Here is a 20,309-nt window from a genome sequence, read left to right on the forward strand (position 1 = left end):
CTTTGTTTACACTTGTTATATTGTTAAAGACTTCAAATTAACTTCAAGTTAAACATTTTTTTCCACAACTTTTAAACAATAAAACTTAATTTACACACATAAATATCCATAAGCAACAATTTGCATAGACTATACCTTATATGGTGGTGTATACATCACTTGCTTATCAAAATCAAATATGGAAACATAGTTCCTAACGACGCCTGGAATGACACGATGTAGAGAACCTTCTTTGGCTAAACCGACAAGTTTTATTCTTCCTACGTCTGCTATCGTTACAGGTTTTGTGTACCATGGAATAATCTGCGAATGACTGCAAGAAGAAGAAACAATCAAAAATTAAGTGCTCAGATGCTGCTGGTTTAGGAATGCTAAGTGGCCCTCCAATGCTGGAGGAATCAGGAGTTTTCAGCCTTTTCGACATATTTTAAAGTCTTATTGTTTCCTCTGGGCCCTGCTTAGGGACCCCATAAGCTCCGGGACCCCTGGGTTTAGTCAGTGAGCAATTATACATGTTAAAACACTGATGTGCCCATAATGTCAAATCACTACCATATTTTTTCTTTATACAATGCATGTATCGACTGTAATGTCTCTGTGAAAATATATTTATCTTCTTTATGGGTTTATTATATACTTAAGTAAAATGTAATTACCTTTCGACAAAATAAATAAACTGGTTGATACATATTTTAGCAGTAGTATAAATAATAGCTACAGGCTATAAAAAGTCTATTTAAATACCATCGCAATCTATTAATATTATATAGTTGTATTTAACTAGGCCTACAGTAAATTGCAACATATAAAAGATCCCTTGACACGAAAGAAATAAATATTAATGGTTCAAATTTGATCTACCTAATTATTTAACATAAATATGCCGTATTAATCGACATGACCTAATTATTTTTTTTATCTCCATGTTAAAATGTAAATTTGATATACTATATATATTTTATTTTTTCTTTATATTTATTTTTCTTCTTCTAGTGATATATTCTAGACACAAGCTTAGACACCAGTGGTATTAATTCCCATTTAACAACAGCGAAAATATAAGTTTAACACTACTGCAGCCAACTCTTATCCAGGGGACAATTTGTTTGGTCCAGAAGATGTCCCTTTAACAGAGGTTCTACTGTATTTATATTTTTTGCAGCATAGGTATTTTACCAGATGACAATCCATGCTATATTCTCATATTATTATTCTCTAATAATCATATCAACGTTTGTTTCCTAGCCATATTTATATATAACATTTAGGACAAAATCATTGTTAAAACAGTGTTACCAAAGGCTATGAAAATGTTAAAGACAGTTTACATAATTACCTATATCCTTTCAGAGGCGACAGGAATTGTTCTATATTGTATTCCCTGTGTTCAACACAAGATATCACAGGTATGCTGGACCTGTCACATATAGTACATATCCAGGTTAGTTTTTTTATATTTCTCCGGGGACAATTTACTCATTTGAATTGACATTAATTAAAGTGTCATTGAAATAATTTGGGAAATTAATATCTAAAGGGCATATAAGATAATGCAGGTGGTACACACTGTACTTAATTAATCACTTATGTTTTCTTTATCAATAAATGTACAGTAAGTTCTATCTTCTTTTTTTTTTTTTACTATAATAATAACAACAACATTTATTCCACACCAACAGACAGTTTACATTGTTTATGGGTCAAGACACACAGAAGCCAAAGTGGCTTGTCTTTGTAGTCCCTAAGCATAAAATATAAAACATAGACGGACGCATTACAATTACAAAAAAATGACATTTTGAGACAAAAAAAGAGAAAAACAATGTGAGATCAAGCAAAATAGTTACAACTCCATGATGCAGTGTACCCCTCCAATTTGGACCACCGTCGGATTTCAGAGATCTGGCTCCTGATGTCTACGGCTGACTTTGGCAGACAGCCGAAGCCGTCAGTCAGTCCTGGACATCCCCGGCTTCTATTTAGGCTGTACAGTGTGTTCTACACCGATTGGATGAGGAGTGGACTGGTTCACAATTGGAGGGGTCATGCGTCTTAAGGTCTTAATATGAATTCTATCCAGCATAATATATGATATATTCAATAAGTTGTATTTTCCCATTTTATAATTAATTGTATGCAGTATACATATAATAATAAGCCTCTGTTGAGACACCCATATTAAACAAACAATAAACAATTGATTTGATTTGATTTATTTCGGCATCAGTACATAAAATATCACAGACATACAATTAAAATTGGCAAATATAAAAAATACCAATATAAAACAAGAATGCCAAGGATAACTCATAAAAGTCCTCTACGGACTTGTTTCCAATGAGGTCCTTTGAAAGAACAGCAAAAAAGACAAACAAAGCAACATAATAAAAATTACAAAAAACAGCAAAAAGGACAATCGAAAAAAGAAGAAGCGCTAATTAAATAGTTTCTAGAGCTAGTGAACGTTCCTGTAGATACTTTTTAACTTTACTTTTAAAACAACAAACAGTTTGTGATTCCTTAATGTTAATTGGTAAATTATTCCATTCTTTAATAGCATTGTAAAAAAAGGTCACATGTGCCATTGGCTTGATAGTTGGGATTCTAAAATTAAAATTGCATCCCCTAGTATTGTAATTATGACTGTCTGAAATTCTAATAAAACGATTGCATAAATAAGGTGGACAACAATGATTATATATTTTAAAAACATGACAGACTCTAAGAAATTCGACACGGTCTTGGACTTTTAACATACCAACGTCGTTTAGCTGAGATTGACCAACATGAGATCGGGGACCTAACAAATAAGCAACTCCTACTAAATATTTTATATTGGTGATTTTCAATGTGTTTATGTATAGCTATTTTAAAAAATTTGAATTTCTCGGTGAAATGGATTTTAAGACAGTGTGGCACAATGAATAATGATGTAAGGGTCATGCAGCTGATAATAGGACTGTTTAAACTTTAAAATGTTAAAACATTGCCCTTTTCTTTGCCATATAACAATCTTTCTAAAATATAATCTGTCAGAAAAACTTTATAAAGGAGTCAAATTTTGTAATAGTTTGACATCACCCTTCAATCATAACTAAGTCTATGGTTGATGACATATCAAATGTTAAATCTTTAACTGGTTTCACCACAAGGGGCAATATTTAGAATTTTCCAATGTAATTTAAAGTTAAATAAATTAAAATTTTATGCAATATACAACATAAAACTTGGCGTCATACTAAATTCCTACTGTACATAGTGTCAATTAAACGGGTCATGAACAAGTTAAAATTGCCATAAACCAGCATAATAATTTATTAGAAAAAGAGTGGCGAGTTCATACTTCATAAACTTTAGCACATAAATAATAATAAATATCGCCTGCTGGCTTTACAGTAAACTATTTTTATCACTAATTTATTTTTATGAAAAAAAGTTTTAAATGTTATACTCTATTGCAATATAAAAATTGTAGGCCTACACATAATAACAGACAGGATTCAATGTTGGGTTACAATCCTAAGATACACTATAATTACACAAAATGTTTACTAGTACTTATACTGATGGTTAAACAAAAATAATTGATAATAAATCATTATTTCAGAAGAAAGAACAATACTTAAAAGCATCAAAAAGTCGGAGCAGCGTTTTTTGTAAGAAATATTTCTTGTTTTACTACGATGTCTATACTCAAGCTTGGTTCATGCTAGGGCACAAGTCGCAACGTATTACTGAATTGACCAGTCAAAAGCGATGGGTTATTCCAATTGTCACTTGTGATTGGTCAATTCGCTTGCGTTGTGGCTTATGTCCTTATGTTGCGTTCTAGTAGGAACCAAGCATTAATTGCAAATAACTTAGGACAATTTCAAGTACTCTAAAATATAGATAGGCGTTTTTTCATTGAACTAAAATGTGTTTTTCAAAATCCATATTTGACGGGAATACAACTTTCCCAAACAACCCAACCGTTTCTGAAGTCAAATTTATCTTTGTAAGTTACAGTATGTAATGTAATGGGAAAAAAATGAACTAATATGCACATTCAATTGCCATACGATTATTAAATATCATATCGGTTTTAACAGTTCAACGTGTTTTATTAAAGTTACTTCGATTGAATTTTAATTACCTTTTCAGAAATTTGATGGCCAAATAATTACGGATAATTCATATGTAGAGCAGTATAGATGATAGTTTTTAACCTTTCTCAAAGGTACTCTATATAATTTAACATTTAGAATTCTAAAGAGGTGATGCTATATTTAACATTGACTTTCTCAAGAATATCATAGATAAGTCCACATTCAAAAGTCAATTAAAGAGGTGATGTTATTTCTAACCTTTAACTTCTTGAAAGATCTGTCATTTTATTACCTTACTAAGCTTGTCGTCTTATTTTGACGTCACATATTTTGGTTAAGAATATTAACAACATTTTAAAATAAACAGAAAATATTGTTCACATAGTTATAAAAACAACAGTTGGTTGGTCCAACGTTTTGCCCCTTGTGTGACATAAAATATACTTGATATATAAAAATTAATTAATAATTAATTAAAGAAGTAAACAAATGGATCAGAGAACCAACAAAAGTGAATGATGCAGTAAAGAGAGAAAAATGTACAAATAGAAGTGCATATTTTAGTCTTTTATTTTTAGCTCCAGGGCCACATGTAGCATGGGCACATCCATATCTGATATGTGTTATGTATATATCAAATATTCCTATACTCAGATCTTGGTATCTTGTTCGGCTAATCTAGTGGGCACGGCATCTAGGAAGGATACACGATGGTACAATAGATATAATTGACAACGGAGTGGCCAACATTTATGGGAAAAGAAGGAGGGCTAGACCTCATTCAAGATGGAGAAATGAGCTCATTAGACCAGTGCAACAGCATGGCCAAGAACAACTGGCACCAGTTGGGAGAGGCCTTTGCTCAGCAGTGGGACGATATAGGCTTAAGAAGAAAGAAGTAATTTTCTGGTCATAACTCAATTTATTTCCATCATTTTCGATACAATTTAGAAGGAATTAAACATACCTGGAATGGCCTGGTATAAACACACACAATGCTGTTATCAAATGCTTAATTTCTCTGAAATGAAAAAGCAAAATTGACTATTATCTATCTATATTATTTTCAGTGAATTGTTAGGAGCGTGGTTGAGTGCTGTTCTTTAAATAAATGGCATACGATCAAATATTCATTAAATTATATATTTTATAATTATATCATGTTTTATTCAAGGCACTACACAATTTTTTGTAAATGTTTTTTTTTTATTTATTTATTTATTTATTACAATATAAAAACATATATATACAAAAAGCATAAGAAGCTGAAAGTATTGCATTTACATAAAACTGTATAAAAAGTACACAAAAACGTCAAAACATTAACATATGAAAAATATCAATACATTAAGTAATAAAAATGTATACAAAAAACATTCAAACACGAAATAGTCAATTGTTAACAATAAAAATTAATAAAACGTGATGTTCTTACTTTTGGTGCTTTGGATGCCCTGTGATGATTACCGTTCGCCCAGAGAATAAGGCATAAATTAGATGTATTGAAAATGAATATTGATTCAGAATTTTTCTTAATTTACAACCTAAAAAAAGAAAATTCACTTTAAGGATATATTGTTACCTTAAAATTTAAAAACAGATTTTGTTGATGTCATTTTAATGTCACGTAATAGTTATTCACTTTGATAAAAAATATATTGGAAAACAATTATCTAGAATTTAAAATTATGCAGCCTTTTGGGTAGTACTATACCCACAGAAAGCCTGGTTCAGGAAAAAAATGATTGTTAAGCATTTCTTGTAAAAACTCATCTGAACTGGCTTTATCCACACCAAAAGTCTACACCCGGGGAATATGTTTGTGAAATTAGACAAGAGTTCTGCAGTGCTGACGTCACGACGGTAGGTGACGCTGCGTGGTTGATAGCCAACCAAAAATGTGTTCAACCTGCCTGAGTGACTCCAAGGTCCATTAATGGTTTGGAATAGGCTTATTGAAGTTATAGTCATTTAATAATAATACTGCATACTTCGCAGCACCATCTATTGTTGTGACGTCACACTGCAGAATTCTATAGTATGTAAAGTTTCACAAACAAAAGTGTGATGTGCCCATGGTAATAATATGGTAGTGACATGCTTAAATATGGTAGTAATATGACATCTTCATGTCCATATATGGGCATATCACTTTTTTTTTTTTGATAGTGTAGACAGAGCTTAATACTCGGTACTGTCACAATTCGTATTACATTATTGGACTTAATTTGAACTGAACATTAAATGACTGCACACTTACCCGGAAACAATCATAATTCTAAATAAGCTTCTGTTCATAAAAACAATTCAAAGAAAATACATTTAAGATTAATCTTTAAAAGTATCTATTTTATTAATATATACCGAGTCAAGATTAAGTTACAAAATAATTTAACTCTTAACCTGATGATAATAGTTTATTAGAATATTTTATGAGCCAGTCTGTGTAAAATCCTATTAACTGATAGAAAATCTTACACAGAAGATCAAATGCTTAAAAATTAATGTCTCCTTGTAAAAAAAATTCCCAGAAATACAACTATAAAATTCTATCAAATAATGGAAGATCGAGTATGGAGTAAATTACACCAGTTTAATTTACTCATTACTATCAAACTAAAAGACGTCAAATGATTTAAAGTAATTTAACACTAAACATGCCAACTACAAATCTCAATATTCTAAGAACGACTGTAGTTAAAAACCATAAAATGAATATGTTTAATTCCAAAGATATGTCTTAATTTAACATTCAAATCAAATTATTTGGCGCTTCTTAAAATATTCTTATATGAATGAGATGCATCATTAGTAAGGTTGAATTGAGATGAAATCAAATTTTCCTTTAAAATATTTCTAGGTAATTTTATGCTGTTTTTTTAAGCATGCTGTAGCTTCGTCATCTCATACACTTTTGGTAGCCACTCTGACGTTTTTAGCAGCATCCTCCATGTGCTGTTTAAAGATCTTTCCTCCCACCCTTAACGTTTGGTAGCCACTCTGGCTCTTTTTAGCAGCATATCCTCCTTGTGCTGTTTAAAGATCTTTCCTTCCACCCTTAACTTTTGATAGCCACTCTGGTTTTTATTAGCAGCATATCCTCCATGTGCTGTTTAAAGTTCTTTCTTCCCACCCTTAACTTTTGGCAACCACTCTGAATCTTTTTAGCAACATATCCGCCTTGTGCTGTTTAAAGATCTTTCCTCCCACCCTTAACAACATTTTGTATAAAATGTAACAAAAATCCACAACATGCTATTTGATAACACTTTTAAAAGAGTTCTACTTTTACAAATATAACTCTATTGAAAATACACAATTTGTTTGAAAAAAGTGTTTTGTACTGTATACTAGTTTTACATCTTGTATGGCTGTACATATCTATTTATGCCTGGTTTATTGTATAAATAAGGTGTTCGTTGATGATATACATTTGTGTAAAAACCATCTTTATACCTCATATATATACAGTTGAATATTATACAAATAATGAATGTTTATGAGTGCAATGGTACAAATAATGGCACGAGGTGAATGATGAAAGGTTATATCAACGAGGCAAAGCCGAGTTGATATAACCTTTCATCATTCACCAAGTGCCATTATTTGTACCATTACACGAATACAAAACATTCATTATTTGTTTTATATAACATCTAGACGTTTTTTTTTTCGTACACAAAAATGTTTCAAAAAGTACTATTTAATGATCGTTGAATAGTGCGTACTATTGCACGCCATGTGACCCACATTCGTCCAATCAAATGACAGGAATTTATATAGGTGTTATATAAATACAAACTAGAATTAAATGCATTACTTGTAAGTAAATTACAGAAAATCTTGAAATTAAACAGGACAATGTTTTAGCAAGAATTGTGTGTGTAGAGAAGTCTGAAATTCATTTGTTTATATTTTACTTCAACACATCATGTCTAAAACGCATTTTAAATCACAAGTTTCAAGATAGGGATTGTAATAAAACTGTATAAAGGCCAATTTACACAGACAAATGGAAAAACGGTAAGCTGAAACAAACATATAGAATGTTATTTCTTATTACCATTTACATATAAGGTCGAGCAGACAGGCAGTTCAGCGGTAACCCGCTCAGGATAGATGCAAATTTTATGTGGGATAACTACACGCTTTTCCAATCGTCTGTGTAAATTGGCCTTAACAATGGCTTTAAAGTTACTACAAAGAAGACAATTTCAGATTTGTAACATGATAAATGCGACTCCCATACCAAGGGGTCTGGTAACAAAACTGTGAAAACATAGATACTGAAGAATATGAAATTGTCTGCTGTATCATCATGACTAAAAAATGTTTAACAATGTGGGTGTGGGATTATATTCAAACATATATTTATACTCGGTCACAATCACACTTAAAGTCATTTTCTTTGTGTACTAATTTTATGTACTTATTTTTTTTTCTATTCCATTTATTGAAATAATATGATATTGACGGTAACACCATGTCAACTCTCCCAATACCTCTCTCTCCCAAGACACCTTTGGGCTGGCCAAATATGTCTAGTTTTCCAGAAAGTCTGGTATTCGGAATGTGTTTGTAATGGTAAAATGAATTTGGGACCTTTTGGACTTCGGAAAAAGTCTGGTTTTGGGAGGGTTTTTCCAGTTTTCAGAGATTCCGATATTGTAAGAGTTGACATACAGTAGTGTTACCTTCAATATCATATTATAAAATGTTTTAATTTAAATGTAAATACCAGAAAGAAATATAACAATTATACTTTTGATATAGTCATTTACCTGGAAATCTTGATGAATTTGAGGTGAGCCATGAAACATAACATCCAACCGGTACTTGAATGGGCTCTGATGGAACATTAAATTTATCTAGGCTGTTACCAGATTCACATCGTATTAATACTGTAAAGAAAACCAAATTATGATGATATACACTTTTCTTCTGTTCCATATTGATGATTTTCAAGATAAAAAATTAATTTAGAACATATTTTATGTTTGCAAATATCACTCCAACTCAAACTTAAACTCTTCTGATTGGTATGCAGAAACCGTACCATAAAACCACAAAAGCTTTCAATATGTTCCAGTTTGATTGGATATGACACTCTTTTCACACTTGGCATGGTACAGTGGGATTGCATTTCTATGAATTGTAATTATTCAAAATTATTAATCACATTTAAAACTAACATTAAAAAATACCTTGTAGGCAATCTGAGGCTCTGTCTACACTATCAACCTAGTTTGACAAAAAAAGTGTGATGTGCCCAATTATGGTAGTCATCGTGTCCATACAGTATATGGGTACATCACATTTTTTTGTCACATAAAGTTTGATATAAAAATTGTGTTTACAGACAGAGCTTTATGATAAAAGAATGTTGTTTTAACGAAAGAGATTATATTACAGTATAGAATTACATATGATTTAATGATAATTTGTGATGAGAAAAGGTTGCCATCAAATTGTAATGCAATATTAGGTTCAAAGAAAAATGAATAAACACAAAATTCAATATCAAATGAAATCATAAACAAATTTGATTATAAGTTGTGATACGTGAAAGTGTTGACATCAAATTGTAATGCAATACCAAGTTCAATGAAAAAATGAATAATACAATATTCAATATAAAATCAAATCATAATGGATGGTTGGTTAGGTGTGCAACAGAGGAATTATGAAATCAAAGGCGCCGATTGTACTCAAGTAATGTTCCAGTGGTTTCTATGTCAAATCTTTTTTACGTTCTATGTGAAAAGTTGAATTTGTTCTTTCCTTTTTTTCTTTTTATGTACTCAATATTACCCAGCAATATTTAAATATATTACATAGCCTATGTATCTTATATTTAACCTCTAAGCAGTCAATATCTGTATAATAGTAGCTGAATCCAAAATCAAAGTATTGAAGTTTGCTGGTTGGGATTGGGTTGTATTTTTCAAAGGGAATATATATAACAGGCTTTGAATGGATTCTGGCAGAACGAAAAATGGGACTGCTTGAAAATTGTTTTATATAATTTTAGATTGGTAGTTACTTCTACAGTATCATATCTGCTACTGATGTAAATGATGTATGCCATGAATAATAATTAATAATTAATATAAAGTTAAAAATAAATTCTTATAAATATTTGTATCCATCGCAATGTACAGTATGTATCGTTTGAGTAAACATTTGTTTGTTTGTTAACACAAGAACACTTTGGCTGATTCTGCAAAATTTAAATACATTTTTTGCATATTGTAAAATCTTTCATCAAAAAATAAAACCATCCATCATATCTTAATATTTATTTCAATGACATTCGCATAATATGAATGCACACAACATTGCAGTAGTCAACATGTCATCAATAAATGTTCGTATGTTAAAAGTCAAACTTAGTGACTGACATGATGCAAGTTATGTAAGCCCCAAGCGTTATATTACTTGTCATTAAAGACGACCAACACAAAAACATGTTAGCAGACAAAGCTACAACTTCAGCAATCACCTGAAGTACCCATTCATGTTCCTGGGTGGTGACAATGTGACATAATTGATAGTATTGTCCCCAATTTACTCTTGACAATCCTGGCTTTTTCTTATTAGCACACACTCTTACAGCCAAGCAGTCAAGACATGGGCACCGTTTATCGTACCAAGAGAGCCAATATCGGCATGGGTTTGAGGCCGACTCGCTCCTACTAGTACTGGTGGTGGAAGAAATTTTCTTGGATAGACTATAAACCATAGGTGCAGTGTACACAGTTTACAAGTGTGTACTTTAAAAAACCCAGTTCATCATTCGAGATGAGTAGGGGAATACCCCAGTGAAATTGTTCACAAAATAACCATTGTGTCAAGGGGTTACCACCTATCTGATAGGACAGTGATTACTATAGTACAGTCATCCTTGGCCACAATTCCCTAAAGAAATAAACAACAACTTCTCATAGAATATCCTCCTAGTGCTGTATATCTTTCCTCTCACCCTTTATTAAGTATTTTCATTATTAGAAATCTGTTTCTACTACATAACATCTAATTTTACTTCAAAGTTTGTACTTCAAAAAAATCGGTGTGGGTGGTCATCACAAATAACCACAATGTGCTCAGGCAGTCAAACAAACGTTCAAAATTCTAGTGTCGTTGACCTAAGGTCATGGTGGTCAATCATAAAACCATTATCTTCTTGCACAGCGATAATAGTTTTATATAGCATTTCAACGCCGAATCAATTAGGGTTTTTAGTTATTATTTGAAATTTCTCCAGTTTCTGCTGGCAAAAAATGGTGTAATTTAGTCGCTTTATTTATAATAAACATTTTTTTTTCGCAGCAGAAACAAGACCAATGTTGATGTAAGCGATACTTGTCTCCATGTCTTCATGAATGAGAGGAAATGACAGATAAATGTTTGGATACTCAAGCAACGCACAAGAGTTAAACAGTTTAATTGGATCTGAGTGATACATTAATATGCATGTTTGACTTTCCTTTTGTTTGCTTTACATTTTCAAGGATATGAGAGTGTACACTAATGTACAAATGACGCACAAACTAACGTGGGAACAAATGTTCCACTGATGGAAAAATAAAGAGTTATTATACGACTTTAGGCAGCAATTAACCATATAATGTAAGTGTTTTACTGGTGTATTCTTTCTTTGTGTTTATTGAATTTCAGTTGAATGACTTATGGTCTTTTGAAACTCTACAACGACAAAAAATTGTTACATCATGATTTTACATTTTATCAAATGAATTAAAACTTTAATAAAACTATACAACATGTTGTGTTATATATATACTAAGGAATTGGCTTGGCAATTTCTTTTTAGAATTCCTAACTTAAAAAATTAAATCAAGATTTTGTTCCAAGCAAAAAGACATTATTTGAAGTAATTTCAAACTGTGGTACTTTAAAATTTGAAGTCAAAATTGTAAACATATTTATCATATTTCAAATGTCTTGGTCTTAATATGTGCGTGAATGAATTAGTTTGAAACTTAGATCAAAGCCGCAATAATTCTTTCCCATCTTCTTCCAGTTTCTATGTGCACACCTCTTTATCGAGTAATTTTAAAATGTGTATATTTTCATATGAACATGACATCAATATCACATTATATAGCAATGTGAAGGTACATTAAAGCAATCAAGGGGCTACGAACACAAATTAGACAGACATTAGCACAATACACCGATAGCTATTATTTTTCTTTAATAGAAGATATTTTTATATTCATAAATATATGGTACTTTCCCTGAAGTGCACCCATCAACAATAACCCATCATTTGCACAAATGTGTTTCTTTTTTATTCTTCATTATGTTCATTTTAAATGAATGTTACTATTTATTATTGATGAGTTTCACTTAATGACCTTTGTTCTTTTGATATAATGTTGATTTTGGACGAAATAAATGTTGAACTGAATTGACAGAAATATAATTACTGTATATAAGTGCTGAAGTATTGAAATGAATGATAGGGGAGAAGAGGGGACTTTCCCACTGTCCCCTTGCATCTTTGTGATCTGTGGTTTTATGAAAGAAAATTTGGTTGGAAATAAAAAATCATGATACTGTTCTTTCTAATTACGGTTTCAAAGAAAAAAAATGTTTAACGTCACTAGACGTAATACCGCAAATTTATCAGGTAAAAATATACATTAATATATATTAATATAATAAATGTTTACGATTTAATAGTTTTATGGCCAAACATACAAGGTCTTTAAATATAAATATCTATAGTAATAAAATTAGAACAAAATGAGGTTGAAATAATATCAATGTCATAAAAATAAGATAGAAAAACTAAACAAGAGACATTATATAATTTATTGTTTTAAAGGAAATGTGTACTAAAACAAGTTGCAATTTAGGAAATGTCACAAATAAATAAATTCCTACAACAATTATACTTATAAATAGAAATATGCAATCAACGTCATTATGACGGAAGGAAAGCTCCAATCTAAAATCAATGGCATAATTACAAATTCAAACGACGATATTATCGCATAATCATTTTTGCTCTATTTCAAATGAATGTTTTCCAAAATGTAATGAGAAAATATAGATGATTATGATGTTGATTGCAAACAGCTTCCTTGGCTATGAAATAACAGAAATATTCAAGGACAAAATAATGTTCACAATAAATACATTCAATTTCAAAAAGGTTGTTTTAGTGAGAAGAATAAAGAAGGTCATGTCGCGAATTACCTTCATATTAAAAAAAAAAGTCAATGATATTTCGGTTAAATGACATTTGTAAATTAATTCAAAACAACGTATCAATTTGAACGTCATTTAACAAATTTGAACTTCAGGTAAAAAATTAATGAGAAGTACTTACTTGACGTTTGCGAGTTAATACAGTTGTTTTCAGGATTTGGCTTTTCTGTGTCAGAATGAACCATGTCTGAATCAACATCAAGTGAATCTCGGTCTGAACTATCGTACAATTGGGTCTTAAGAACGAAATCATCCATGGTTTGAGGCACGAAACCATTGGTCTGTTGTGGACCACTAATACCGTCACCCAGACTAGTGTTGCTGTTGGAATGTTTGTCTGTACAGGTTCCAGAATCGTGATTTGGAGAACTGGATCCTGTAAAAGATTTATATAGAGATTATACTTGAGGACATAGTGTCATTCAACAAGTAGGAACAAAGCAAAATCTTATGGAAGATGTTAAAAGATTCTATGGAAACGCTAGAATTTATTGGGGATCTAGTACGCGAGCGCTAATTATTCTATGGTACGCATATACGATTCATCGCCGACAAAATCAGCAAAGTTGAACATGGTTGAACTTTGCCGATTTGACTGCGATGAATCGGGGAGCCTTCCCGATTTGACTGCGATGAATCGGGGAGCCTTCCCGATTGTGTCGGCGACATCTGCGCGTGTAGCGATTTTAATGGAAACGCTGTAGCGATTTTATGGAAACCAGGCTTTAAAGAAGATGAAGATGTATTTTATGGAAACCAGGCTTTAAAGAAGATGAAGATGTATTTTTGTAATCTTTGTTTTGTATGTTTGGATGTACTCTCCAAAATAAAGGAAATGATAAATAAAGGAATTAATGAAACAATCTCAAAGGGACAGTCTTGTTAAAAAGAAGCCAAACTCAAAGAGAAGATCAACTAAAAAAAAAAGCCAAACTCAAAGAGAAGATCAACTCAAAAAGAAGCCAAACTAAAGAGAAAGATCATGTAAAAATAAGCCAAACTCCAAGAGAAGATCAACTCAAAAAGAAGCCAAACTCAAAGAAGATAAACTCAAAAAGAAGCCAAACTCAAAGAGAAGATGACGTAAAAAAATGGCCAATCTTCAAGAGAAGGTCACCTTATCAAGAAGCCAACCTCATAGAGAAGTTAATCCTAAAATTAAAGAGAAGATCACCTTAAAAAAATGGCCAATCTCCAAGAAAAGGTCATGTTAAAAAGAAGCCAATATCAAATAGAAAGTACTTATACACATAGTACAGCACTTAAATTTGTTATATAACAAAAAAACATTATCTAAATTGCACAGTGTGTCACTAGATATCAAGAAGCTTATGTATCAAAATATAAATTGCCTTTAGCTGACCAATGAAAACGTTTATTAGTGAAACTTCTGAATCATTCACACACTTCAAATATCGAAAAACAGCATGTAATAATGATTTAACCACAAGCAAAAAATATTAAAAACTTGTTAAAACAATTAGCAGAAGTCCAAATAAATAGATAATAAATGATAAAGCACACAGCGATATGCAAAGGTCAGACCTACAGGTGAGAAAATTCATCAATATTTATTTACAACACTCTACTGCAGAGTTTTATGAATTTAAATCAATAGTATGTATATTAAAACTGATAGAAGCTAAAGAGTCAAGCACTTTTTTAAAATAAGTAAATGTCATAGTAGTGCGGCAGATTTGGACAGGTAAACTTTACCTGTAATTAGGGCCTCTTCTGATCACCCAAAGGCAACCCTGGGAAAGGTCTTCACATTTTAAATATTATTGAATATTTTTTATCTGAAGAAGAGTATCACATTCTAAAATAAGAACATATTTGCAATACATTTTTCAATTCTATTTTTTAGAATTTAGAGGGCAATCCTAATAATACATATCATTATTTTATACATATGATTCTACAGTACCTACTGTATGCAGCACCTATTTCTTTCCTGATCAGTTTTGTATCTGCACTGTAATTCATATTTAAAAATGCGATTTACTAACTTTATAGATTCTGGGATATCCCTATATATTAGATTATTAATCAACCCTTAACGAGTTTTAATAGCTGTTGAATAGCGTTACAGAGTATACGTCACCCTTCTTTACCATCGCGCAAACATTGCAATTTTAGCCGTTGACGTTTTGTTTTCGTGAATAACTGACTAGATGTTGCGGTTCTCTGTTGCAACTAGCAGCATGTATAGGGTGTTATGAAATCTTGTAAAAACAATCTGTAATACACTACTGTACACTTCCCAGTTGTAGGCTTAAAGATTATTACTATGGAAATATTATTTATAGCTCTCTGTGGAACCCATTGGTTGTGAATATTTGTACTAGGTTATGGAAACAACATTTAATTGACAGAAAATGATTTATCGTACAAGTGAGTATAATTTTCAACATCTACCCATGAAAAAAATTGTTGTAGAAAAATTCATAATCAGGAGATATACTAAGAATCAAATCCCTTTCTTACTCAAGAGTGAAGTTTATTCAGGAGATGAGGGAGTGAAGTGGGGAGTGAATGGGGGAAGTTGAGGGAGTGGGGAGGGGTGTGCAAGGGTGGGAGGTTGAGGGTGTGAGAAGTATATTAAACCTTTATCTTAATTTATCTAGTTTGTTATTAATGATGTGAAAAGGGCACACATTAAAAAAAAGTTAGGCACTTACGGAATACAGAAAAAGTATCTTCAATAAAAAATAGTTCTCATCCAAATGACATTGACATTTGAAGATATTGAAATTCTCCCTTAATGTGGTTAAAGAACTTTAGATTTATTTAAATGTATGCATAAATGTATGCATTTACTATAAATCATGAAAACAAATTTACAATGTTCAAAAAACGTTCGATCATAAAATGATTTTCGAGGTTCGACTTCAGATATGAAGACTAAAAATCAATCTCTGTGCATTTATCAAGAAAAAAATAGGCGTTGTCTCTCACACACAGTTCCTGTAGAGGACAGAATTATTGTTTCTATTAATAACTGACTGTAGAAGAGGACTTCGACAATGGTAAGTGTATATGAATGTAAATCATTTAGGCCAGTGTTAGATTAGATAGGTAATAACACAATTTAAACAAAAACTGAAGGAAATTAAATAACTAAAACGACTGAAAAATACTGGAAAAACCAAATTAAGATTACATTTACAAAATAACAAACCATCCTTACAAAAAGAAAAAATATTAGCAAATCATCCTGCCCTAAACAGACAAAAATTGAAACAAAGAAAATGGAAAAAAGCGTTAAAGTGTTAAAAGACGTTAAGAAAGAAGATTATATAGTTATTTTGACAAAAAGCCCTAATAAATACATTTGATTTGATTAATAATATCAAGCCAACACGCTAGTAATATTTAGGTTGTGATGTTAGAACACCACGCTACAAGAAAGCAGCCTAATCCTTGATAATACTAATCAATCAAACATTGATATAGAGTCGCTTTAATGTGACTGTTTCATCGCCATTCCTCTTACAAATGCAAAACCTTTATAACCAAAACGCATCAAAAACTATACTTTCCAATTTTACAAGATGTAATTAAGTTTAATGAAGTTTCCTAATGGTGCTTTAATTGGTATGATTGTGTTTAATCCACCACCCTTCCATTTCTTGCATTTCCAAACTGACTGCAAAGTGAACAATCAAAGACTACTTGACATTATGAAACAACCGTCCATGAATTAAGGAGCATAAGATTACATAATCGAAGGCAGATTTCTCATCTTTTATTCTACTTATATTATGATTTCACCATAGAGACCTATTAACAGTTAACTAGTACTACTGTAGGAGATGGCATAAATGTGAAGCTGGACAGGGACTCTTCAAAATGACCACAATACATGTTCAAAAATATAATTTTTTTCTTTTAAAAATAATTTGTTCTACATTGACTTGTTGAATGTGTAGTTCTAATAGTCTATGGATCAAAAGTACACCAGACACATAGATAACAATATATCTTAAACTTAAACCTCTAAACATTTCTATTCATTGAATTTATATAGATAAAAGTGAGAAAATTAGTCTATATTTTAACAAAATTATTTTAACTAAATATTTATAACAATTACAAAGTAATTTAATACTTTATTTTAAATGTATACATTGCTTTAATTTTTATTAGCGTACCTAATGACAGGTACAATGGACAGCAAACTATAGTTATTGATATGTATGTACAATAACGGATACATCTTCATGTTTTTATTAACAAAACAGTTTTATCTAATGAAGAAATGCCATGCCTTCTGGAAAATAATCAATCAAATACAGTATACAAGTTTTATTTATTTTTTTTTTTTATTTATTTTTTTTTTTACTTTTTTTAATGAAATTTCATGCTTTATTTAGTTAAAAATTGCAATCCATCAAACTTTATTGAAAAGAAATTCAATCTTAGTCCAATGTAAAATAAAGAATGTTTAATAGTTTGCAACACTAACTTCCTTACATAATGCTTCACTTGTGGAACAGTTAAAGCACAATGCACAGTGCAATAGATATTTGTCATATTGTGTGTTTACATCATAAAACAACGCAGTTTTTTCAAAAGTAGTTTCAAAATGAGATTGAGATGTCGGGGTCGGGTGCAGACAAACATTTCTATTGTTCATACAAATAATTATTTAGAATTGTTGTGTGTTATAAGTCAGTAAAGTAACTTAAGTTACATATTTTTGTCTCAAAAAGTAGATGTCTAAATTCAAACATAAAGACCTTGTTTTATTATAAAGTTTCCAGTTTTTTCACTTAAGCACTTTAAATATCTTGACTTAAGCAAAAAAAATTGACTGTTTGCCATTACAAATTGTAAAAGACAAAAAACATATATCAACTTGTATACAGTAGGTAAAAATATTGTGTATAATGTACCACTAAAAATGGTTAAAGGTGTATTGTCCTCCTGAAAAAAAATTTTTTTGTAAAAATATGTCACATAATAGTTATATTCACTTTGGCCAATAATTGGACCAAAAAAATGTATTTACCTGAAAAAAACAGTAATATAAAGCAAAAATTAGACAAATTGACTTTTTTGGTTGGCCAATGATGAGTTTTTGGCTGAATTCAACCATTTATTTTGTAATTTTTTTATAACTGAAAACATTGTTTTTTCTACGGAAGTGATTAACTTTGTTATTAAAACTACAAAATGCCCTATTCAAAGTCTGATTTTATTAATCTTCAGTTATCATGTTTTTGGTAGACAATACATCTTTAACTTTAAAACTCTAATTACGGAAATGGATGAAAAGGTCGTGAAGTAAGTGTCATGGTTTATACATACGTTGAGAGGATAATTCCATAATCTCTACCCAATCTTCATTGAAATCTGAAGAGGCATCACTGGAACTGTCTCTGATTGATGGAATATCTGAAGCATCATAGTATAAAGATCTGAAATGAAACATTTAAAGAGATTACATTTGGGAAAAAAATGAGAGAAGTTGTCAGATGATATATCTGAATAAAATTGAAGTATACAGATCTGGAATGAACTGTTTTAACAGATTGAATAAAAAAAACATCTTCCTAACCAAACTTGTCTTTTGAGTGATGGAATAAATATATAATGTATATTTCTATAAAGCATCATGTGCCATCCAGTCTCAGTTTAATGCATGGTAGAAAGTTCTATATAATGGTTCAGTTAAGGCCAACTTACCAGACAGAGTCTTACGATGAGGCCCAACAAAACGTCTCGTCAGGAGAAAATTTCCCCATGTTTAAAGTTCTCCCGATTACCTACAATCTATGCCTAGCGCTATCTAAGATGACTCGTCTCGTCGGTATTCAAATCACACAGCACCGACGAGTCAAGACATTTTGTTGGGCCTCAGGATATTGATTACTTTTTTCTTTTGTTGTTCATTTAAGAAATTAAACTTTTAATTTGTTGGTGGATTAAAATGATTAGGTTTTAAAAAAGACTGACCAATTTCTTAGTAGTATGGGCATTCTAAAACAAAATGATATTCATTTTCAACCTCATTGCATTTTCAAATTTTACAAATTCGTTTTTCCCCTTCAATTCCTGTCCATCTTCCTATTTCGTTTTCAAGATTTAAAATTCCTAAACTTAATTTATTTATGATTTGCTTAAACTTGAAGTTTTGAATATCAACTTAAAAATCCAGAGAGATATGAAAACAGGTTGATATCAATGTACAATATCATTTTTTCTTAAATTTATTGGAGATTGTCTGTATGTGGATTAGTATGTTATTGTTCTCCTAAAAGTAGAGCAAATTGCTATCCTTGGAAGACTGGATACCAAACGCATTAAAATAGATTGTCTCTCAACTTCCATTTCATTTAATCGGCAAAATAGAAAAAAAGCCAGAGATATGTCTACTGATTAACTTAGGCCTACTTTTAATGATTACACAAATTCAGAGCATTCTTCCCCATTCGTCATTTTTACCAATCATGCAAATGCTTTCTTATCACCAACAACAATGTGTTCAATTAAAGTAAAAACATCCATAGTATGCGGCTTTAAACAATATAGATCCTCCAGATGATGTTAAACAATCTCAAAAATTTAAATTGTGTTCATGTTGTTAGCATATTATAAGAAGCCAATTATTCTCTATTCTCAATTAGCCATTATTGCGAATGGAAGCCTGAAGCTCTGTCTACACTATCAAACTTTATGTTACAAATAATGTGATTTGCCCATATATTATGTATGATGATGTTATATCACTACCGTATTTTTTGTCAAATTAGTTTGATAGTGTACTGAGTATGACAAGGAAGGAGAGACATAAATAGTAATAGTCTGTCAAAAATAGATAGATATCAAAAATCCGTTCATAATTTCATTTTAGCTGTTAAAAAGGGGATGTGGCTGGTGGGAAGGGACGAGCCAAATGCTACCCTACTAAGATCCAGAAACAAAAGAGAATACTGAAAGAAGAATGGGTTTTATTTCATCAATAATTAGAAATTAAAG

At 31.0% G+C, this 20,309-nt stretch overlaps 1 protein-coding gene across 2 annotated transcripts in view; it reads right to left on the reverse strand.

Moving 5' to 3' along the window:
• The window catches only part of LOC140053965 (guanine nucleotide exchange protein smcr8a-like), a 47,057-nt gene that overhangs the window by 13,456 nt on the left and 13,292 nt on the right, over window positions 1–20,309 (reverse strand). For both annotated transcript variants that reach the window (XM_072098738.1, XM_072098739.1), the window contains 6 exons: window positions 18,639–18,748; window positions 13,447–13,701; window positions 8,870–8,989; window positions 5,524–5,632; window positions 5,056–5,109; window positions 136–313 (listed from right to left, as the gene is read on the reverse strand). In XM_072098738.1, coding sequence (XP_071954839.1) covers window positions 136–313; window positions 5,056–5,109; window positions 5,524–5,632; window positions 8,870–8,989; window positions 13,447–13,701; window positions 18,639–18,748 — 826 coding nt within the window. The remainder of the gene's footprint in view (window positions 1–135; window positions 314–5,055; window positions 5,110–5,523; window positions 5,633–8,869; window positions 8,990–13,446; window positions 13,702–18,638; window positions 18,749–20,309) is intronic.

Source organism: Antedon mediterranea, chromosome 7, assembly GCF_964355755.1.
Source record: "Antedon mediterranea chromosome 7, ecAntMedi1.1, whole genome shotgun sequence".
NCBI classification, from domain to species: domain Eukaryota; kingdom Metazoa; phylum Echinodermata; class Crinoidea; order Comatulida; family Antedonidae; genus Antedon; species Antedon mediterranea.